The 25,083-nt window shown below is 45.6% G+C and overlaps 1 protein-coding gene across 1 annotated transcript in view; it reads left to right on the forward strand.

The window, feature by feature from the left end:
• Positions 1-25,083, forward strand: part of LOC139392972 (lysine-specific demethylase RSBN1L-like) — a 90,780-nt gene that overhangs the window by 62,917 nt on the left and 2,780 nt on the right. The window contains exons 4-7 of the mRNA XM_071141279.1: positions 6,854-6,991; positions 7,344-7,486; positions 19,257-19,424; positions 19,587-19,695. Coding sequence (XP_070997380.1) covers positions 6,854-6,991; positions 7,344-7,486; positions 19,257-19,424; positions 19,587-19,695 — 558 coding nt within the window. The remainder of the gene's footprint in view (positions 1-6,853; positions 6,992-7,343; positions 7,487-19,256; positions 19,425-19,586; positions 19,696-25,083) is intronic.

Genomic DNA, 25,083 nt, shown 5'->3' on the forward strand with positions numbered 1-25,083 from the left:
TGTCATAACTAGCAACAGGTCTAGGCTAGGCTATATGTTATGTTATAACTAGCAACAGGGCTAGGCTATATGTTATGTCATAACTAGCAACAGTGCTAGGCTAGGCTATATGTTATGTAATATCTAGTAACAGGGCTGATGAAACTCTCTGTAATGGCTGACCATGCAGTGCAGTGACGTACCTCGTAATAGACTTCTCTTACTAAGAGAGGCATATCATATCCTGACCTGGCCATCTGGAGTTATGTAGCTATCTGCTGATCAGAGAGGGAGATAGGAGCAGAGGAAGAGCGATGGAAAGGAGGGAAAGTTGGTGACACAGGTCTAAGAGGATAAAGGGTTTGTTGTGGATTTGTGCTGTGTGTGTCCACGCATGCTGACGAGGGATCTTGACAGATCTGCGGGTAGGCCTAATACCCTGGCTGGCTTTGGGCTGCTGGGGCTGTGAGTCATGTAGAGAGTGGGGGGAGAGGGAGTGGTGGAGGGATGAGGGGAAACAATAGTGAAGGAAGGGGAGGGGAGGAGTAGTTTGTTTGGCTGGTTGCTCTAGGGGTCTCAGTTCAGTCAGACTAGGCTGGCTGCTCTGCTCTGGGGGACTCTGTTCAGCCAGTCTAGGCTGGCTGCTCTGCTCTGGGGGACTCTGTTCAGCCAGTCTAGGCTGGCTGCTCTGCTCTGGGGGACTCTGTTCAGCCAGTCTAGGCTGGCTGCTCTGCTCTGGGGGACTCTGTTCAGTCAGTCTAGGCTGGCTGCTCTGCTCTGGGGGTCTCAGTTCAGTCAGACTTGGCTGGCTGCTTTGCTCTGGGGGTCTCAGGGTATTGGGAGAGTTAAGGGAGCTGTTGGTTTGGATGTATCTATGTTTTCACTATTCAACGTGGCCCTACTTTCTGTAGCTGTACACTATCAGACGGTTAACTCTGTTCTGCTCTGGGGCCTCAGGGTGGAGAGGAAAATAAATGGTAGAGGGAGAGAGATGCAGAAGGAGTAGTGTGTTTAGATATATCTGAGTTTGGAGTAGACAATATCAGATGTTATGGTTGAAACTTGACTGCTTACCCGGGGGCCTCACAGGGGGAGAGGGGTACAGTAGTGTGTTTAGATGACTGGGGGCCTCACAGGGGGAGAGGGGTACAGTAGTGTGTTTAGATGACTGGGGGCCTCACAGGGGGAGAGGGGTACAGTAGTGTGTTTAGATGACTGGGGGGCTCACAGGGGGAGAGAGGTACAGTAGTGTGTTTAGATGACTGGGGGCCTCACAGGGGGAGAGAGGTACAGTGTTTTGATGTATCAGCAGTATTTACATATTTCACATATTCCTGGTATGAGTGTATCAGACGTTATGGGAATGTGGCTGGCTGGTTGGCTGCTCAGCTCTGCTCTCTCTCGGTGAGGGAGAGGAGGAAGTAGGTTGTTTTGGATGTATCCATGTATTAGACTGTGCTTGGCTGGCTTCTCACGGTGTTGGCGGCTCCACGCCACTCCACGTCTTGGTGGGTTTCCTTGTCTGTCTGCAGTCTGCGGCAGGCAAGAAATCCCAGAGGAAAGACCATTTATCGGCCATCCATTCCCTTTAACTAACACACACACACCCGCAGGGGCGCAGTGGGCATCCAGATGCAATCTGTGTCTGTCTCTGTCTCTGCTTGCATCTCTCTCACCTGTGAGTGAGTCCATTACCCTAAAACAGAGTGTGCCCAGAGCAAGCCGCCCAGGAGGAGAGACCAGACAGGAGGGATGGCTACTACTCAGAGGTGTGTGTCCTCATGGATAATGAAGCTAATCTCATTCTCATTAGGAGGAAGATCATATCTGGTCCATATTATGTGTTGTGTTCATGGAAACACGTTTAGCCTGGAAACAACAAGGGAAGCACCCATGCTTAATGTACACACAGTTTGGACTGGGCCATTCATTTGTTGGCCTTATTTAGGATTAATCCTGTACAGTATTCAAGCCCTGCTCAGATACTTCTGTCCCACACACATCAATCCACTATTTGCAACCACATAATTGATTGAAATTATGTAACAATATTCATTGAATATTAAAGATTTGTTTTTACCCAAGTTGACTTCCTTTCAGTCTGAGGGAACACCAGTCTACTAGTCCAGGCCCAGTGACCTTGTGTGACCTCGTGTCTGAACTCGTGTTCTCCCCAGTGATAGATGATGGTGTGTATTGTAGACAGGGAGCCTGTGGGGCCTGTGAGAGGTCAATTCCCCAGACAGTCAGTTGTTATACAGAGTCTGGCTCTACACTGGTCTCTCTCTCTCTGACAGATTCACTCGGCTGACACCCAAGGACACTCTACCTCTCCTCATCCTCTCTCCCCGTTGTCCTCTTACTTCCTGGCCACTACAGTAAACTCCCTCACCTTCCCCCTTGACTCACCCTTCGCTGGCCCCTCCATTGTGACTTGTTGCCATAAATGGAACAGAGAGGACTAGGATCCACACACACACACACACACACACACACACACACACACACACACACACACAGCAGAAAGGAGAAAAAAGGCTACTTCAGTCCTTTACACACTCACACTGGAGGCTTGCTCCCTCAGGGCAGGAAAAACAGCACCAGATCCCACTACACACACACACACCCTCTCGTCACAAAGACGTCCTCTGTGAAGTCTCCAAACATGATTAAACGCTGCAGCCGTCTGAGGACCTCCACCGCTTCAATTTAGGATAACTGATCTTAACGGCCTGCAGTAAGGATAGGATAGGGAGGGGGGGGGTGGCACAATTACCATATAACCCACGATTACGGATGAAGAAAATAAAATAACCGTCATAACGGTTTATATGTTTATTTTGGCGGGGGAACGAACAGCTGGCAGGAGGGCGGAGGGAAGGATGGAGGGAACACGTCTCACATCTGCTCAACAGACTCCTGTCAGACAGGAATTGCCCACTTCCAGCTCCACGCATCACAACCTGAAGCACAAGTGCAGCACGCATGATGTGTTTGGCATATGACTGTCCCCTACTAAAAACAAAGATTTGTCAACCGAAAGTAGTCTGTTCTTTCGACCAATCGATTGGTTGAAATGGTTAAACGTGTATTTTTCCATATATAGAGACAGCCTATGCGTTTTAATAAATCATTGAGCTTGTCTGATGCTTTAAGCTTACTGTTTGATGCCTCAAGAGGGCGCCAGAGATCTAGATAACCAGAAATAAATAAACACTTAACCTGACCTAACTCCTCCCTCTCCTGCTGACTTTCTCAGATTCTGCCATTACCCTCCTGAAATTGCCCGTAATTGGATACATGAGGAGTTGGCACCCTTTCTCATGTTGAATGCCAATCTATCTTATCAGTTCCACCGATCTGCGTGTTCGTTATGGTTCAGATGCACATTTTCGTAAAAGTTTAATTTATAATAACGTCTTCATATCTCAATCATTGTCATGTGGTTAGTCAACCTTCTATCCAAATCTAAATGAAAATGATACAAACCTAAAAAGTTAATTAAATTGCCAACTATGTTAAAATAGCCTACATAAAGCCAACAAATAAAAACATGTATTTATTTATTTATTTCACCTTTATTCAACCAGGTAGGCTAGTTGAGAACAAGTTCTCATTTGCAACTGTGACCTGACCAAAATAAAGCATAGCAGTGTGAACAGACAACACAGAGTTACACATGGAGTAAACAATTAACAAGTCAATAACACAGTAGAAAAAAGGGGAGTCTATATACATTGTGTGCAAAAGGCATGAGGAGGTAGGCAAATAATTACAATTATGCAGATTAACACTGGAGTGATAAATGATCAGATGGTCATGTACAGGTATATTATATATTATATATACAGAGATATTGGTGTGCAAAAGAGCAGAAAAGTAAATAAATAAAAACAGTATGGGGATGAGGTAGGTCAAATTGGGTGGGCTATTTACCGATAGACTATGTACAGCTGCAGCGATCGGTTAGCTGCTCAGCCTGCAGGTAGAAAATCTACTATAAATCACGTTGGCTACACATGTACCCAATGAACTTGAAACATTGTATAAACTATTAAGTTGGATCCAGCACTAGTGAACTTTCAGCGTTGTATAAAATATTCTGGGCCCTCAGTTTCCCCAGCAGTGAGCTCAGGACAGACACAGCTGTAGGCTATTTGCACATAAGAAGCCGTGCTTGACTTGGGCAGGAGCTCATCAGAGCTGAGTACCGCCACCTCACACTGCTGTTATTACTCTTATAGAATATTAACTCACAGGTATTGTGGAGCTCAAGCACCTAAATACAAACGGTACCAGAACCCAAAATGAGTTCCGGCACCTAATTCAGTCCAAGTTCAGCACTGATAAGAAGTAATCAGGTAGGCCTATTTTATGACATTTCCACTGGATCAGAGCATGACATTTTTCCCTTTCACGCTGAGTGATTATCGAAAGGGAGAGGGCTTGACATATTTTTCAGGTAGCCTATAGGCCTAGTTATATTTCTGTGTGTCCTTACTCAACACTGACAGGAACGATCGAAACAAAAGACAATGACTAAATTGACAACTTGTAAATGGAATGAAATTAACCAAAACTTGTTTCTCACAAGTGTAGAATAGGTTGTGCACCTCTGCAAACAGGGTGTCCACTCCTACAATGAGAACGGGAAGACTGGAACAATATTGAAAGCATTAAAATAATTACCATAAAATAAATTGATATTTTTACCCCTTTTTCTCCCCAATTTTGAGGTATCAAATTGGTAGTAACAGTCTTGTCTCAACGCTGCAACTCCCGTACGGCCTCGGGAGAGGCGGCGGTCGAGAGCTAAGCGTCCTCCAAAACACGACCCCGCCAAGCCACTCTGCTTCTTGACACACAGCTCGCTTAACCAGGAAGCCAGCCGCACCAACATGTCAGACGAAACACCGTATAACTGGCGACTGCGTCAGCGTGCATGCGCCCGGCCCGCCACAAGGAATCGCTAGAGCGCGATGAGACAAGGACATCCCGGCTGGCCAAACCCTCTAAACCGGACGACGCTGGGCCAATTGTGCGTCGCCTCATGAGTCTCCTGGTTGCGTCCGACTGCAACACAGCCTGGGATCAAACCCGGATCTGTAGTGACTTAGACCACTGAACCACTCAGGAGGCAGTAGATAGAAATGATATGAATGAAGGGTAAATGTACTGCTGGTGATACACAGTATGTCATGGAGAAGTGATTTACACTAACAATCAAATGCTAACAATTCACACAATGAAGTTGTGAAACAAGGAATGAGCACCAATTGTTAGGAGAGAGGTGCATGGTCCATCAGACGTCTGTATTGGCCATGCAGCATTCACGGTGATCTGGCCTCAGCACCAGTCATACTTCTTGCGCATCACAGAGCAGTGCAGAGCTGTTGTCAAGGAAGTAAGTTTGTGTTTATACAGGATGTACTGTCACACTGTCAATGTGGAGCTCTACAGAGCCCTCCGTATTGTTCCAACGTTTGGGAGGGGCATGGTGATGTGGGACAGTGCTGGATTTAACCTCTGCATGCCTCTGGAGGCTCCACAATTGCATCACACCCTGCATATGGAGACTCCAACCACGTTTTCGGATCAAGCATAAATTGGCTTTTAGTCCAGGCCTCCTGCAATGGATTAGTTCACTGAAATGGGCGCAGATGTATATGTTTTATATATAAAACAATCTTGGTCGACCAACAGCCTAACGACCAAACAATTGACCAGTCGACTAATTGGGGCCCTAGTTTGGTAATATGATGGACTGTTGTAATATGTCCCTGTACACTTTAACACTGCTGCTGACCCTGTGAAAAGACACAGACCTCTAGTAGAGGATCATGTTTAGAAACAGATCATCAATTAACTGTCTGAAGAAGATGTTCCTCTGACACTATCTAACGTTCAGACAGATGGACTGCTCCAGGAGAAACTGGCCTTATGATGAACTCTCTCTCTCTTTAGCCTGAGGATATTCTGTGGTGATAAGAATGGCTGGGCTGTAGTAGCTGTATTAGACAGGGTTGTAAGTGAATAGGGAGGACGTCTGGGACATTGAGACTAGCATGTTAGAGAGGGAGGACTGTGGCCCTAGGGCCTACGGTCCAGAGACAGACAGGAGGGGGGTTTGTGGTTCTCTGTGGCTCTGATGCTGCTATAAAACCTCTGTTCTTTCCTTCCTTCCTTCCAGCAGATGTACTCAGATCTGTGGGAACAAAGTGAGACAGTGAAGGAGACCGGGATGCACTTCTAGCTATTCAACAGGGCTTGTTACTACTGGGTGACAGCTGTACTGTGTAAAACAGGTTAGCTAGCACTACCAGCTCTTTGAATGGCTGCTCTATGTGTCTCAGAATAGGAATAGCTACAACTGTCGGATCTAGAAGCACAAGCATTTCACTACACTGCATTTCACTAGGGGTTGGACATCAGTCCTCGGGTGAATGAGTACTGTACATATTCAGTTCAACTGACTTGAACGTCTTTGTCTGGACCTCAACACTCCAGTGGACTGGTCTTTCTGACTGGTCTTTCTGACTGGTCTTTCTGACTGGTCTTTCTGACTGGTCTTTCTGACGGTTTACTGACTGGTCTTACTGACGGTTTACTGACTGGTCTTACTGACTGGTCTTACTGACTGGTCTTCTGACTGGTCTTCTGACTGGTCTTCTGACTGGTCTTTCTGACTGGTCTTTCGGACTGGTCTTTCGGGCTGGTCTTTCGGGCTGGTCTTTCGGGCTGGTCTTTCGGGCTGGTCTTTCGGGCTGGTCTTTCGGGCTGGTCTTTCGGGCTGGTCTTTCGGGCTGGTCTTTCTGACTGGTCTTTCTGACTGGTCTTTCTGACTGGTCTTACTGTGCTCTACTATGTGTTCTAGGTAAAGAGAACGTACAGCCACGGGACGTACCGGGCAGGTGCCATGCGTCAGATCAGTCTGGTGGGGGCAGTGGACGAGGAGGTGGGGGATTACTTCCCAGAGTTCATCTCTATGCTGGAGGAGTCGCCTTTCCTAGAGGTGAGTAGCCCTGACACAGAATAATGATATAGATCCATCATTTTATAGATAATATCAATCTATAGGTAATACGTTGGATTTAGTCATTTTCGCTAGGTTTCAAAATGTTTTAGTTCTGGCCATATTGTTTAGGGAGAATTCAACTCATTGGATCTATCAACAAAGGAAAGGTGCCCTCTAGTGGTTGAGAAGGGTAATTATGGTTTTTCAACAACAACAAAAAAAGCATTGGTTTTGATGGATGTCTGAAAGATGATATTTCCTCTTTCCTGTTCGTTTGTTTTCTCACACACCTCTATCTATCATTCTACTCCTCCCTCATTGTAACTCTGGCGTACCCCTCTCCCTCCAGCGGACGCTACCGTGGGGTACGTTCTCCAGTCTGAAGCTGAAGAGTCCAACAGAGAGTGATGACGGGCCCATCATGTGGGTACGACCTGGGGAACAGATGATCCCTGTTGCTGACATACCAAAGTCTCCCTACATAAGGAGAAGGTGAGGGCTCACTGTGTTCACAGGTAGTAGGTCCTACTTTCACACAGAGATGCAAATGTCTGGTTTATTTACAGGATCCTACTTCAAAAGGAACTACTCAGGGTCTTAAATGGGTAGATTATGTTCTATTCTCCTCATGGGGACCTAAAATGTATTTCCATTCAACATCCTATTTTCCCTAACCTCTAATTGTAACCCTAACTAACCCCTACATTTAAAATAGCCTTTAAAAAAAAATATATATATATATTTCACCTTTTATTTAAACAGGTCGGCCAGTTGAGAACAAGTTCTCATTTACAACTGTGACCTGGCCAAGATAAAGCAAAGCAGTGCGACACAAACAACAACACAGAGTTACACATGGAGTAAAACAAACATACAGTCAATAACACAATAGAGAAAAAGTCTATATACAGTGAGTACAAATGAGGTAAGATAAGGGAGGTAAGCCAATAAATAGACCATAGTGGTGAAATATTTACAATATAGCAATTAAACACTGGAGTGATAGATGTGCAGAAGATGAATGTGCAAGTAGAGATACTTTGGTGCAAAGGAGCTAAATAAATAAATAACATAATGGGGATGAGGTAGTTGGATGGGCTATTTACAGATGGAAACCAGACTCGGAAACCAGATTGCATAGCGGAGAAGGTACGGTGGGATTCGAAATGGTCGGTGATCTGTTTGTTAACTTGGCTTTTGAAGACCTTAGAAAGACAGGGTAGGATATATTTAGGTCTATAGCAGTTTGGGTCTACAGTGTCTCCCCCTTTGAAGAGGGGGATGACCACGGCAGCTTTCCAATCTTTGGGGATCTCAGACGATACGAAAGAGAGGTTGAACAGCCTAGTAATAGGGGTTGCAACAATTTCGGCTGATGATTTTAGAAAGAGAGGGTCGATGCTGTGTTGATATTGGCTTCGGCTTAAGTGTCTGTTCTTCTTAAAAGAGAAGCTGATTTTCCACACTACACACGTGCAGAATGTACTTCACTCTGTCCAGCAATTAGCTATTTCTTTTCATCCTCCTCACTTTTTCCTTCTTAATGTCCTGACTGTAATGTTGCTTTCCATAAACATGAGGTCTGCATCCCAAATCATACCCTATTCCCTATACAGTGCACTACTTTCAACCAGGCCAGGGCCCTGTAGGGCACTATGGAGAATTGGTTGTCATTTGGGACGCAGAAGAAAGGAGTCTTGCTATCATCTCTGAACCTCTCATCTTCTCAGGATGAGGTGATTAGCTCATCTCTGAACCGCTCAGCTTCTCAGGATGAGGTGATTAGCTCATCTCTGAACCGCTCAGCATCTCAGGATGAGGTGATTAGCTCATCTCTGAACCGCTCAGCATCTCAGGATGAGGTGATTAGCTCATGTCTGAACCTCTCATCTTCTCAGGATGAGGGGATTAGCTCATCTCTGAACCTCTCATCTTCTCAGGATGAGGTGATTAGCTCATGTCTGAACCTCTCAGCTTCTCTGGATGAGGTGATTAGCTCATCTTCTCAGGATGAGGTGATTAGCTCATCTCTGAACCGCTCAGCATCTCAGGATGAGGTCATTAGCTCATCTCTGAACCTCTCATCTTCTCAGGATGAGGTGATTAGCTCATCTCTGAACCGCTCAGCATCTCAGGATGAGGCCATGAGCTCATCTCTGTGCTTAGTTTATCATCATGATGTCATTGTAGGCTACCGCCGTAGCAAATCAATTCTGCTTAGAAAGAGGAGAGGGAGACGAGCCTAGATGAGATCATCGCCATGTTAAACAATGCTACAGCAGACGACAGGCTAGTCGACAAGCCCCCGCTGTGAGATGCTTCTCATTGTAACACTACACACACACAGAGACACACACAGAGACACACACACACACACAGACACACACACACACACACAGAGACACACACACACACACACAGAGACACACACACACACACAGAGACACACACACACACACAGAGACACACACACACACACACAGAGACACACACACAGAGACACACACACAGAGACACACACACAGAGACACACACACACAGACACACACAGAGACACACACACACACACACACACAGACACACACACACACACACACACAGACACACACACACACACACACAGAGACACACACACACACAGAGACACACACACACAGACACACACACACACACACAGAGACACACAGAGACACACACACACAGACACACACACACACACACAGAGACACACAGAGACACACACACACACACAGACACACACACACACAGACACACACACACACACACACACAGAGACACACACACACACACACACACACACACAGAGACACACACGCGCGCACACACACACACACACACACACACACACAGACACACACACACACACACACAGAGACACACACCCACACACACACACACACACAGAGACACACGCGCACACACACACACACACACACACACACACACACACACACACACACACACACACACACAGAGACACACACACACACACACACAGAGACACACACACACACACACACAGAGACACACACACACACAGATACACACACACACAGAGACACACACACATAGACACACACACACACACACACACACAGACACACACACACAGAGAGACACACAGACACACACACACACAGAGAGAGACACACAGACACACACACACACACACACACAGAGACACACACACAGAGACACACAGAGACACACACACAGAGAGACACACAGAGACACCCCCACGTCGTCCCGTCTCTCATGTCATTTTATTCTCAACCATCCCTGCAGTTCAGCATTCCAACAACACTGCTGCTCCCAACTGCTGAGCTATTTATCTATTTCACTCCCTTATCCATCTTCTTGACGTTTATTCCTAGTGGAACGGACAGGGAGGTGTCATTTCATCCTGATAATATTAGCATCGCAGCTTGATTTAAAGAGCGAAGAATCCTATAGAAAACAACCAATGTGGCATCGTTATGAGTCAGAAACATGTATTCTAGTGTCATTTTGGTCATGAAGTCAGTCTGGTGTAAAATGGAGTTTGGAACATCTGCGCGTCACACCGGGTAAATGAAGGTTGGGGTGTCCAACAGCTGTGGGGATTGCTCTCGATCCAATAGCATAGACAGTGAGACAGACCTGCCCAGCAGCTCCTACTGTTTACACACGTCGCACATTGTTATACTTGAGAAATACTGCATCAAACACCTTTGATGGATGAAAAATTGTGCATCTAAAACATCCTCGGCCAAAATGTAAAAATTAATTACAGATTTCTGGGGAAGTGAAATGAAGTGAAATGGGCTTCCTACAGTGTCTCATGAGGGACAAACACCATTAACCAAAAGTGGAAATCGGTCAGGAGACACACCTCTGAGACTGAAATCTCATTTTTCTAATCAGTAACAGAAAAAAACATGTGCCAATCGGCGTGTTACCGTTACCCGTTAGTCAGAGCCTGTTAGTCGGGGCCCGTTACCTGTTAGTCGGAGCCTGTTAGTCAGGGCCCGTTACCTGTTAGTCGGAGCCCGTTACCTGTTAGTCGGAGCCTGTTAGTCAGGGCCCGTTACCCGTTAGTCGGAGCCTGTTAGTCAGGGCCCGTTACCTGTTAGTCGGGGCCTATTAGTCAGGGCCCGTTACCTGTTAGTCGGAGCCCGTTACCCGTTAGTCGGAGCCCGTTACCCGTTAGTCGGAGCCTGTTAGTCGGGGCCCGTTACCTGTTAGTCGGAGCCCGTTACCAGTTAGTCGGAGCCCGTTACCAGTTAGTCGGAGCCCGTTACCCGTTAGTCGGAGCCTGTTAGTCGGGGCCCGTTACCTGTTAGTCAGAGCCCGTTACCAGTTAGTCGGAGCCCGTTACCTGTTAGTCGGAGCCCGTTACCAGTTAGTCGGAGCCCGTTACCAGTTAGTCGGAGCCCGTTACCAGTTAGTCGGAGCCCGTTACCCGTTAGTCGGAGCCCGTTACCTGTTAGTCGGGCCCGTTAGTCGGAGCCTGTTAGTCGGAGCCCATTACCCGTTAGTCAGAGCCTGTTACCAGTTAGTCGGAGCCCGTTACCCGTTAGTCGGAGCCTGTTAGTCGGAGCCCATTACCTGTTAGTCAGAGCCCGTTACCAGTTAGTCGGAGCCTGTTAGTCGGGGCCCGTTACCCGTTAGTCGGAGCCCGTTACCCGTTAGTCGGAGCCCGTTACCTGTTAGTCGGAGCCAGTTACCCGTTAGTCGGAGCCCGCGCGCCCGTTACCCATTAGTTGGAGCCAGTTACCCGTTAGTCGGAGCCCGTTACCCGTTAGTCGGAGCCCGTTACCCGTTAGTCGGAGCCCGCGCGCCCGTTACCCGTTAGTCTGCATTTCACTGTACTATTTACACCTGCTGTATCCTTTTTTACATCTGGTCGAAAGATGTACACTATATAGGGTGCTATTTGGGATACAGGCTAAAATATTTTATAGGAGCTGTCTTTTTGTCTTTTTTGTTGGGTATTTTTTTCCTTGTCTTTATTCACACACACAAAAAAATCTATCGTAGTCCCGTCGTAGTCCCGTCGTAGTCCCGTAATACCATTGACAGCTGTTACAAATAACAATCCTACAGTAGGGAAATGGGAGCTAAAGGTTCATGGTCCCCCAGACTACCTGCCTGAACACCCCGCCTTCTTCACTGTTGCCTAGGGTGGGGTTTACAAGACTACAGGCTGTCAGGAACACATGTCAGACCTGATGGCTGGATCTCTCTCTCTCACACACACACACACACACACACACACACACACCACACACACTGTGTTTTGGCTGCTGGAGGAGCAGAAGGATAAGGGAGACCCATAGGTAATACATCTTATCCTCCACCGTATACTCCCCTTTACGCACACACACACACACACACACACACACACACACACACACACACACACACACACACACTGTGTTTTGGCTGCATGACGGCATCCTGTAAAATGGATGATTTATTTATAGGATGAGTCTTCATGCTCAGGGAATCCTCAGGGATCGGGAATCCTATAGGACACAGGAACACATGGTTTATGGATCATACTGTACACAGGCATGGAACTGTGAAAGACAGAGACATACATGGTTTATGGATCATACTGTACACAGGCATGGAACTGTGAAAGACCGAGACAGACATGGTTTATGGATCATACTGTACACAGGCATGGGAACTGTGAAAGACACAGACATGGATCATACTGTACACAGGCATGGGAGCTGTGAAAGACCGAGACAGACATGGAGACCTTGACTGAAGGAAGGCCTCTTTTACAGCTGTTCCCAGGAAGATAGATTAATATATATAGATTAATATATATAGATTAATATATATATATATAGATTAATATATATATATATTAATCTATATATATATATATATATATATTAATCTATATATATATATATATATATTAATCTATATATATATATATATATATATATATATATATATATATAGATTAATCTATATATATATATATAGATTAATCTATATATATATATATATATATATATATATATATATATATATATATATATATATAGATATATATATCTATATATATATATATATATATATATAGATTAATCTATATATATATATATATATAGATTAATCTATATATATATAGATATATAGATTAATCTATATATATATATATATAGATTAATCTATATATATATATATAGATATATATATAGATATATAGATTAATCTATATATATATATATATATATATATAGATTAATCTATATATATATATAGATATATATATATATAGATTAATCTATATATCTATATATATATAGATTAATCTATATATATATATATATAGATTAATCTATATATCTATATATATATAGATTAATCTATATATATATATATATATATATATATATATATATATATATATAGATTAATCTATATATATATATATATTATTCTATATATATTAATCTATATATATTAATCTATATTAATCTAGATTTCTGTGAGTAAATTACTGAGTTTTCACTCTGTCTGCCTTCTCAGTTTCCACCCTCACCTTGCCATGTAATAAGTCTCACCAAGTTGACTTCGTCACCTTCACTAGTACCTCACTGTCTGTCCCCACAGATACTGTAGTATAGTGACTTGTACCTCACTGTCTGTCCTCATACCTCACTGTCTGTCCTCATAGATACTGTAGTATAGTGACTAGAACCTCACTGTCTGTCCTCATAGATACTGTAGTACAGTGACTAGTACCTCACTGTCTGTCCCCATAGATACTGTAGTATAGTGACTAGTACCTCACTGTCTGTCCTCATAGATACTGTAATATAGTGGCTAGTACCTCACTGTCTGTCCTCATAGATACTGTAGTACAGTGACTAGTACCTCACTGTCTGTCCTCATACCTCACTGTCTGTCCTCATAGATACTGTAGTACAGTGACTAGTACCTCACTGTCTGTCCCCATAGATACTGTAGTATAGTGACTAGTACCTCACTGTCTGTCCTCATAGATACTGTAATATAGTGGCTAGTACCTCACTGTCTGTCCTCATAGATACTGTAGTACAGTGACTAGTACCTCACTGTCTGTCCTCATACCTCACTGTCTGTCCTCATAGATACTGTAGTACAATGACTAGTACCTCACTGTCTGTCCTCATAGATACTGTAGTACAGTGACTAGTACTTCACTGTCTGTCCTCATAGATACTGTAGTGTAGTGACTAGTACCTCACTGTCTGTCCTCATAGATGGGGCGGCAGGTAGCATAGTGGTTAGAGCGTTGGACTTGTAACCGAAAGGTTGCAAGATCTAAATCCCCGAGCTGACAAGGTAAAAGTCTGTTGTTCTGCCCCTGAACAAGGCAGTTAACCCACTGTTCCCCTGAACAAGGCTGTTAACCCACTGTTCCCCTGAACAAGGCTGTTAACCCACTGTTCCCCTGAACAAGGCAGTTAACCCACTGTTCCCCAGTAAGCCGTCATTGTAAATAAGAATTGGTTCTTAACTGACTTGCCTGGTTAAATAAAATAAATAGATACTGTAGTACAGTGACTACTCTCTCTCCTGACTGAACAGTATGACCAAATAGCCGTGGCCAATCGCTTCAGCCACACGAGCCCCCTCCCTCCCCCTCCCTCCCCCTCCGTCCCTCCCTCTTCCTCCCTCCCCCTCTTCTCCCTCCCCAGAGTGCTGTCTGTTTCTTCTGTTGAAACCTTTTCTCTGGGTCTCAGCTTTACATGTATTACTTCATCCAGGCAGGCAGAAGTCCTGTCCTACTTCTGCATACTAAACAGTGCTCGGGTTACATCACAAATGGCACACTAACCCCTATACAGTACACTACTGTAGGGCACGATATAGGGAATATGGTGTGATTTGTGACACAGGCACTATCTCCTCGTTGGTTGTTTCACCCCGTGATGTTCTCTAGTGTAATGAATGTTAAATGTGAAGATGTACTCACACTGCCTTTACACTGGCTGTGTTACCCCTCTCTCTGACTAAACACTGGCTGTGTTACCCCTCTCTCTGACTAAACACTGGCTGTGTTACCCCTCTCTGACTAAACACTGGCTGTGTTACCCCTCTCTCTGACTAAACACTGGCTGTGTTACCCCTCTCTCTGACTAAACACTGGCTGTGTTACCCCTCTCTCTGACTAAACACTGGCGGTGTTACCCCTCTCTCTGACTAAACACTGGCTGTGTTACCCCTCTCTCTGACTAAACACTGGCTGTGTTACCCCTCTCTCTGACTAAACACTGGCTGTGTTACCCCTCTCTCTGACTAAACACTGGCTGTGTTACCCCTCTCTCTGACTAAACACTGGCTGTGTTACCCCTCTCTGACTAAACACTGGCTGTGTTACCCCTCTCTGACTAAACACTGGCTGTGTTACCCCTCTCTGACTAAACACTGGCTGTGTTACCCCTCTCTCTGACTAAACACTGGCTGTGTTACCCCTCTCTCTGACTAAACACTGGCTGTGTTACCCCTCTCTCTGACTAAACACTGGCGGTGTTACCCCTCTCTCTGCCTTTACACTGGCTGTGTTACCCCTCTCTCTGACTAAACACTGGCTGTGTTACCCCTCTCTGACTAAACACTGGCTGTGTTACCCCTCTCTGACTAAACACTGGCTGTGTTACCCCTCTCTCTGACTAAACACTGGCTGTGTTACCCCTCTCTCTGACTAAACACTGGCTGTGTTACCCCTCTCTCTGACTAAACACTGGCTGTGTTACCCCTCTCTGACTAAACACTGACTGTGTTACCCCTCTCTCTGACTAAACACTGACTGTGTTACCCCTCTCTCTGACTAAACACTGGCTGTGTTACCCCTCTCTCTGACTAAACACTGGCTGTGTTACCCCTCTCTCTGACTAAACACTGGCTGTGTTACCCCTCTCTGACTAAACACTGGCTGTGTTACCCCTCTCTGACTAAACACTGGCTGTGTTACCCCTCTCTGACTAAACACTGGCTGTGTTACCCCTCTCTCTGACTAAACACTGGCTGTGTTACCCCTCTCTCTGACTAAACACTGGCTGTGTTACCCCTCTCTCTGACTAAACACTGGCTGTGTTACCCCTCTCTCTGACTAAACACTGGCGGTGTTACCCCTCTCTCTGCCTTTACACTGGCTGTGTTACCCCTCTCTCTGACTAAACACTGGCTGTGTTACCCCTCTCTGACTAAACACTGGCTGTGTTACCCCTCTCTGACTAAACACTGGCTGTGTTACCCCTCTCTCTGACTAAACACTGGCTGTGTTACCCCTCTCTCTGACTAAACACTGGCTGTGTTACCCCTCTCTCTGACTAAACACTGGCTGTGTTACCCCTCTCTGACTAAACACTGACTGTGTTACCCCTCTCTCTGACTAAACACTGACTGTGTTACCCCTCTCTCTGACTAAACACTGGCTGTGTTACCCCTCTCTCTGACTAAACACTGGCTGTGTTACCCCTCTCTCTGACTAAACACTGGCTGTGTTACCCCTCTCTCTGACTAAACACTGGCTGTGTTACCCCTCTCTCTGACTAAACACTGGCTGTGTTACCCCTCTCTGACTAAACACTGGCTGTGTTACCCCTCTCTCTGCCTTTACACTGGCTGTGTTACCCCTCTCTCTGACTAAACACTGGCTGTGTTACCCCTCTCTCTGCCTAAACACTGGCTGTGTTACCCCTCTCTGATTAAACACTGGCTGTGTTACCCCTCTCTGACTAAACACTGGCTGTGTTACCCCTCTCTCTGACTAAACACTGGCTGTGTTACCCCTCTCTCTGACTAAACACTGGCTGTGTTACCCCTCTCTCTGACTAAACACTGGCTGTGTTACCCCTCTCTCTGACTAAACACTGGTGGTGTTACCCCTCTCTCTGACTAAACACTGGCGGTGTTACCCCTCTCTCTGACTAAACACTGGCTGTGTTACCCCTCTCTCTGACTAAACACTGGCTGTGTTACCCCTCTCTCTGACTAAACACTGGCTGTGTTACCCCTCTCTCTGACTAAACACTGGCTGTGTTACCCCTCTCTCTGACTAAACACTGGCTGTGTTACCCCTCTCTCTGACTAAACACTGGCTGTGTTACCCCTCTCTCTGACTAAACACTGGCTGTGTTACCCCTCTCTCTGACTAAACACTGGCTGTGTTACCCCTCTCTCTGACTAAACACTGGCTGTGTTACCCCTCTCTCTGACTAAACACTGGCTGTGTTACCCCTCTCTCTGACTAAACACTGGCTGTGTTACCCCTCTCTCTGACTAAACACTGGCTGTGTTACCCCTCTCTCTGACTAAACACTGGCTGTGTTACCCCTCTCTGACTAAACACTGGCTGTGTTACCCCTCTCTCTGACTAAACACTGGCTGTGTTACCTCTCTCTCTGACTAAACACTGGCTGTGTTACCCCTCTCTCTGCCTTTACACTGGCTGTGTTACCCCTCTCTCTGACTAAACACTGGCTGTGTTACCCCTCTCTCTGACTAAACACTGGCTGTGTTACCCCTCTCTCTGACTAAACACTGGCTGTGTTACCCCTCTCTCTGACTAAACACTGGCTGTGTTACCCCTCTCTCTGACTAAACACTGGCTGTGTTACCCCTCTCTCTGACTAAACACTGGCTGTGTTACCCCTCTCTGACTAAACACTGGCGGTGTTACCCCTCTCTCTGACTAAACACTGGCTGTGTTACCCCTCTCTCTGACTAAACACTGGCGGTGTTACCCCTCTCTCTGACTAAACACTGGCTGTGTTACCCCTCTCTCTGACTAAACACTGGCTGTGTTACCCCTCTCTCTGACTAAACACTGGCTGTGTTACCCCTCTCTCTGACTAAACACTGGCTGTGTTACCCCTCTCTCTGACTAAACACTGGCTGTGTTACCCCTCTCTCTGACTAAACACTGGCTGTGTTACCCCTCTCTCTGACTAAACACTGGCTGTGTTACCCCTCTCTCTGACTAAACACTGGCTGTGTTACCCCTCTCTCTGACTAAACACTGGCTGTGTTACCCCTCTCTCTGACTAAACACTGGCTGTGTTACCCCTCTCTGACTAAACACTGGCTGTGTTACCCCTCTCTCTGACTAAACACTGGCTGTTACACCCCTCTCTCTGACTAAACACTGGCTGTTACACCCCTCTGACTAAACACTGGCTGTGTTACCCCTCTCTGACTAAACACTGGCGGTGTTACCCCTCTCTCTGACTAAACACTGGCTGTGTTACCCCTCTCTCTGACTAAACACTGGCTGTGTTACCCCTCTCTCTGACTAAACACTGGCTGTGTTACCCCTCTCTCTGACTAAACACTGGCTGTGTTACCCCTCTCTCTGACTAAACACTGGCGGTGTTACCCCTCTCTCTGACTAAACACTGGCTGTGTTACCCCTCTCTCTGACTAAACACTGGCGGTGTTACCCCTCTCTCTGACTAAACACTGGCTGTGTTACCCCTCTCTCTGACTAAACACTGGCAGTGTTACCCCTCTCTCTGACTAAACACTGGCGGTGTTCCCAGGCTCATTGTAATGGCTGGAATGAAATCAGTGGAATGGTATCAAACACATCCAACACATGGAAACAACGTTTGACTCCGTTCCATTGATTCCATTAAATTTGTTGAATCAGGTGTTAATGTGCTTTACTGGGGAGACGGCTTACTTCCGGCTCTCCGGTGGTCTCTAAAACCAGACAGCTTACTTCCGGCTCTCCGGTGGTCTCTAGAACCAGACAGCTTACTTCTGGCTCTCCGGTGGTCTCCCGAACCAGACAGCTTACTTCTGGCTCTCCGGTGGTCTCTAGAACCAGACAGCTTACTTACGGCTCTCCGGTTGTCTCTGGGACCAGACAGCTTACTTCCGGCTCTCCGGTGGTCTCTGGGACCAGACAGCTTACTTCCGGCTCTCCGGTGATCTCTGGGACCAGACAGCTTACTTCCGGCTCTCCGGTGGTCTCTAGAACCAGACAGCTTACTTACGGCTCTCCGGTGGTCTCTAGAATCAGACAGCTTGCTTCCGGCTCTCCGGTGGTCTCTGGGACCAGACAGCTTACTAAGCTACAAGGTCAGGGATATCCTAGACTAGCTCTCCAGAGGCAGGATGCTGGATCAGGATAAAAAAAAATCTGTTATATAGTATCATATAGTAATTGATTGATTATTTTGGTCTTATTATGGCCGCCTGCTATAGAAGTTTGTGTTAATCTCAATGTCCTCTCCTCCTCCAGGTCAACCAATGAGATCAAGAACCTGCAGTACCTACCTCGGGCCAGCGAGCCTCGTGAGATGCTGTTCGAGGACCGGACGCGGGCCCACGCCGACCACATCGGACAGGGCTTCGAGAGGCAGACCACCGCCGCTGTAGGGGTGCTCAAGGCCGTGCGCTGTGGAGAGAGGTGGGTGGTTTTAACACCCGGATATATGATAATGTATTATCTTTAGATATTATTGAGGCTGTATTTAGTATCCAACAATCGTCCAACTAATCCGTTACAAGACCGCTGCATAATCTGATTGGAAATAAATGGTTATAATCTATCTTCTCTCTGTCTCTGTAGCGCGGAGCCCCCTCGCGTTACCAAAGACGTGATCTGTTTCCATGCTGGAGACTTCCCTAATGTAGTCCAGAGGTTACAACTGGACCTGCACGAACCACCTCTGTCCCAGGTGAGCTGCACCTGTCTTCTACCTCGTTTCTATTAGTTAAGATGGCAGCGGAGACCATGGCTGCTGTTTCATGGGCTCTTAAACAACTGGGCTATTTTGTTTGTTTTTTTCTTGCATTTTTTTGTAACTTATTCTGTCTCTTATGACTGAAAGCTTCTGGAAAACAGAACAGCGATTACTCACTTCGAACTTGATGAAGAACATTTCTTTAATGAGTCGGATGACTTGTGGAGATGCCTGGCAGAGATTAGATTTTTCAACACGAATACCAGTTATTGAAGGACCAAAAAAGCCGGTACCGATTAATCGGACGATTTATATATATATATACAGTGCCTTGCGAAAGTATTCGGCCCCCTTGAACCTTGCGACCTTTTGCCACATTTCAGGCTTCAAACATAAAGATATAAAACTGTATTTTTTTGTGACGAATCAACAACAAGTGGGACACAATCATGAAGTGGAACCACATTTATTGGATATTTCAAACTTTTTTAACAAATCAAAAACTGAAAAATTGGGCGTGCAAAATTATTCAGCCCCCTTAAGTTAATACTTTGTAGCGCCACCTTTTGCTGCGATTACAGCTGTAAGTCGCTTGGGGTATGTCTCTATCAGTTTTGCACATCGAGAGATGTGTCCTTGCAAAACAGCTCAAGCGCAGTGAGGTTGGATGGAGAGCATTTGTGAACAGCAGTTTTCAGTTCTTTCCACAGATTCTCGATTGGATTCAGGTCTGGACTTTGACTTGGCCATTCTAACACCTGGATATGTTTATTTTTGAACCATTCCATTGTAGATTTTGCTTTATGTTTTACATCATTGTCTTGTTGGAAGACAAATCTCCGTCCCAGTCTCAGGTCTTTTGCAGACTCCATCAGGTTTTCTTCCAGAATGGTCCTGCATTTGGCTCCATCCATCTTCCCATCAATTTTAACCATCTTCCCTGTCCCTGCTGAAGAAAAGCAGGCCCAAACTATGATGCTGCCACCACCATGGTTGACAGTGGAGATGGTGTGTTCAGGGTGATGAGCTGTGTTGCTTTTACGCCAAACATAACGTTTTGCATTGTTGCAATTGTTGCATCTGACCAGAGCACCTTCTTCCACATGTTTGGTGTGTCTCCCAGGTGGCTTGTGGCAAACTTTAAACGACACTTTTTATGGATATCTTTAAGAAATGGCTTTCTTCTTGCCACTCTTCCATAAAGGCCAGATTTGTGCAATATACGACTGATTGTTGTCCAATGGACAGAGTCTCCCACCTCAGCTGTAGATCTCTGCAGTTCAGCCAGAGTGATCATGGGCCTCTTGGCTGCATCTCTGATCAGTCTTCTCCTTGTATGAGCTGAAAGTTTAGAGGGACGGCCAGGTCTTGGTAGATTTGCAGTGGTCTGATACTCCTTCCATTTCAATATTATCGCTTGCACAGTGCTCCTTGGGATGTTTAAAGCTTGGGAAATCTTTTTGTATCCAAATCCGGCTTTAAACTTCTTCACAACAGTATCTCGGACCTGCCTGGTGTGTTTCTTGTTCTTCATGATGCTCTCTGCGCTTTTAACGGACCTCTGAGACTATCACAGTGCAGGTGCATTTATACGGAGACTTGATTACACACAGGTGGATTGTATTTATCATCATTAGTCATTTAGGTCAACATTGGATCATTCAGAGATCCTCACTGAACTTCTGGAGAGAGTTTGCTGCACTGAAAGTAAAGGGGCTGAATAATTTTGCACGCCCAATTTTTCAGTTTTTGATTTGTTAAAAAAGTTTGAAATATCCAATAAATGTCGTTCCACTTCATGATTGTGTCCCACTTGTTGTTGATTCTTCACAAAAAAATACAGTTTTATATCTTTATGTTTGAAGCCTGAAATGTGGCAAAAGGTTGCAAAGTTCAAGGGGGCCGAATACTTTCGCAAGGCACTGTATATATATATATATTTATATATATATATATATATATATATATATATATATATATATATATATTTATTTATGTATCATTTATTTGTAATAATTCAATAAAATCAATTTAGTCTCAAATAAATTAAACATGTTCAATTTGGTTTAAATAATGCAAAAACAAAGTTTTGGAGAAGAAAGTATAAGTGCAATATTTGCCAAGATTGATTGTTTTTTAAAAGTTTAATGCTAGCTAGCAACTTACATTGGCTCCTTGCTGCACTCGCGTAACAGGTAGTCAGCCTGCCACGCAGTCTCCTCGTGGAGTCCAATGTAATCGGCCATAATCGGTGTCCAAAAATGCCGATTACCGATTGTTATGAAAACTTGAAATCAGCCTTAATTAATCGGCCTTTCCGATGAATCAGTCGACCTCTAGTGAAGATGCCTTCTGAGGATCTGCCTTTGCCATCCGCCATCCGTACTACTGGCCAACATACAATCGCTGGATAATAAATAGGATGAACTAAAAAGCACGTAAATCCTACCAGGAGGACATTAAAAACTGTAATATCTTATGTTTCACTGAGTTGTGGCTGAACAACGACATGAATAACATACAGCTGGTGGGTTATACACTGTATCAGCGGGATAGAACAACAGCCTCTGGTAACAATGTATATTTGTAAACAATACCTAAGGCACAATATCTAAGGAAGTCTTGATGTTTTGCTTGCCTGAAGTAGAGTATCTCATGATAAGCTGTAGACCACACTATCTACCTAGAGAGTTTTATCTGTATTTTTTGTAGCTGTTTACCACCACAGAACGATGCTAGCACTAAGACTGCACTCAATGAGCTGTATACCGCCATAAGCAAACAGGAAAACGCTCAACCAGAGGCGGCGCTCCTAGTGGCCGGGGACTTTAATGCAGGAAAATGTAAATCCGTTTTACCAAATTTCTATCAGCATGTTAAACGTTCAACTAGAGGGTAAAAAAAACTCTAGACCACCTTTTCTCCACACACAGAGACGCGTTCAAAGCTCTCCCTCGCCCTCCATTTGGCAAATCTGACCATAATTCTATCCTCCTGATTCCTGCTTACAAGCGAAAATGAAAGCAGGAAGCACCAGTGACTCGGTCAATAAAAAAGTGGTTAGATGAAGCAGATGCTAAACTACAGGACTGTTTTGCTAACACAGACTGGAATATGTTCCTGGATTCTTCCGATGGCATTGAGGACACCACATCAGTCACTGGTTTCATTAATAAGTGCATCGATGACGTCATCCCTACAGTGACTGTACGCACATACCACAACCAGAAGACTCTAACCCGGAACCTTATAAGAAATCCCGCTATGCCCTCTGACGAACCATCAAACAGGCAAAGCATCAATACAGGACTAAGATCGAATCGTACTACACCAGCTCCGACTCTGGTTGGATGAGACAGGGCTTGCAAACTATTACAGACTACAAAGGGAAGTACAGCCGAGTGCTGCCCAGTAACACGAGCCTACCAGACAAGCTAAATTACTTCTATACTCGCTTCGAGGCAAGTAACACTGAAACATGCATGAGAGCATCAGCTGTTCCAGACGATTGTGTGATCACGCTATCCGCAGCCGATGTGAGTAAGACCTTTAAACAGATCAACATTCACAAGGCCGCAGGGCCAGACGGATTACCAGGACGTGTACTCCGAGCATGCGCTGACCAACTGTCAAGTGTCTTCACTGACATTTTCAACCTCTCCCTGTCTGAGTCTAATGCCAACATGTTTCAAGCAGACCACCATAGTCCCTGTGCCCAAGAACACTAAGGTAACCTGCCAAAATGACTACCGATCCGTAGCACTCACCAGAAACCCAAGAACCACTCCAATTTGCATACCGCCCCAACAGATCCACAATCTCTATTGCATTCCACACTACCCTTACCCACCTGGACAAAAGGAACACCTATGTGAGAATGCTATGCATTCTGTGTTCAGCACCATAGTGCCCTCAAAGCTCATCACTAAGCTAAGGACCATGGGACTAAACACCCACCTCTGCAACTAGATCCTGGACTTCCTGACAGACCGCCCCAAGGTGGTAAGGGTAGGTAACAACACATTCCTCAGGGGTGCGTGCTCAGTCCCCTCCTGTACTCCCTGTTCACTCATGACTGCACGGGTCAGGCACGACTCCAACTCCATCATTAAGTTTGCTGATGACACATCAGTGGTAGGCCTGATCACCAACAACCATGAGACAGCACATAGGGAGGAGGTAAGAGACCTGGCCATGTGGTGCCAGGACAAAAACCTCTCCCTCAACGTGATCAAGACTAAAGAGATGATTGTGGACTACAGGAAAAGGAGGATCGGGAGCATCACTGCCTGGTATGGCAACTGCTCGGCCTCCGATCGCAAGGCATCACAGAGGGTAGTGCGTACGGCCCAGTACATCACTGAGGCCAAGCTTTCTGCCATCCAGGACCTCTATACCAGGCGGTGTTAGAGGAAGGCCCTAAAAATTGTCAGACTTCAGCCACCCTAGCCATAGACTGTTCTCTCTGCCACTGCACGGCAAGCGGTACCGGAGCGCCAAGTCCTAGGTCCAAGAGGCTTCTAAACAGCTTCTACCCCCAAGCCATAAGACTACTGAACAGCTAATCAAATGTCTACCCAGACGACTTGCTTGCCCCCCCCCCCCCTCCTCCCTCTTTTACACTGCTGCTACTCTGTGGTCTATGCACTTTAATAACTCTACCTACATGTACATATTACCTCAATTACCTCGACTAACCGGTGCCCCGGTAGATTGACTCTGTACCGGTACCCCTTGTATATTGCCTCGCTACTGTTATTTTACTGCTGCTCTTTAATTATTAGTTACTTTTATTTCTTATTTTTCTTAACTGCATTGTTGGTTAAGGGCTTGTAAGTAAGCATTTCACTGTAAGATCTACACCTGTTGTATTTAGCTCATGTGACAAAACATTTGATTTGATATTGCATGAAACAAGGTAGCTTATCCACAGCCCTATGCACTGTACTGCCACCCTCTGGCTAGATGTGGCACTACACTGTGCTGTCTTCAACAGAGACCCTCCAGGAGGGTTCAAGGCTTGTCCTACATTAAAGTGATCCTCCAGGAGGGTTCAAGGCTTGTCCTACATTAAAGTGATCCTCCAGGAGGGTTCAGGGCCTACATTAAAGTGATCCTCCAGGAGGGTTCAGGGCCTACATTAAAGTGATCCTCCAGGAGGGTTCAGGGCCTACATTAAAGTGATCCTCCAGGAGGGTTCAGGGCCTACATTAAAGTGATCCTCCAGGAGGGTTCAGGGCCTACATTAAAGTGATCCTCCAGGAGGGTTCAGGGCCTACATTAAAGTGATCCTCCAGGAGGGTTCAGGGCCTACATTAAAGTGATCCTCCAGGAGGGTTCAGGGCCTACATTAAAGTAATCCTCCAGGAGGGTTCAGGGCCT

This window comes from Oncorhynchus clarkii, chromosome 33 (assembly GCF_045791955.1).
Source record: "Oncorhynchus clarkii lewisi isolate Uvic-CL-2024 chromosome 33, UVic_Ocla_1.0, whole genome shotgun sequence".
NCBI lineage: Eukaryota > Metazoa > Chordata > Actinopteri > Salmoniformes > Salmonidae > Oncorhynchus > Oncorhynchus clarkii.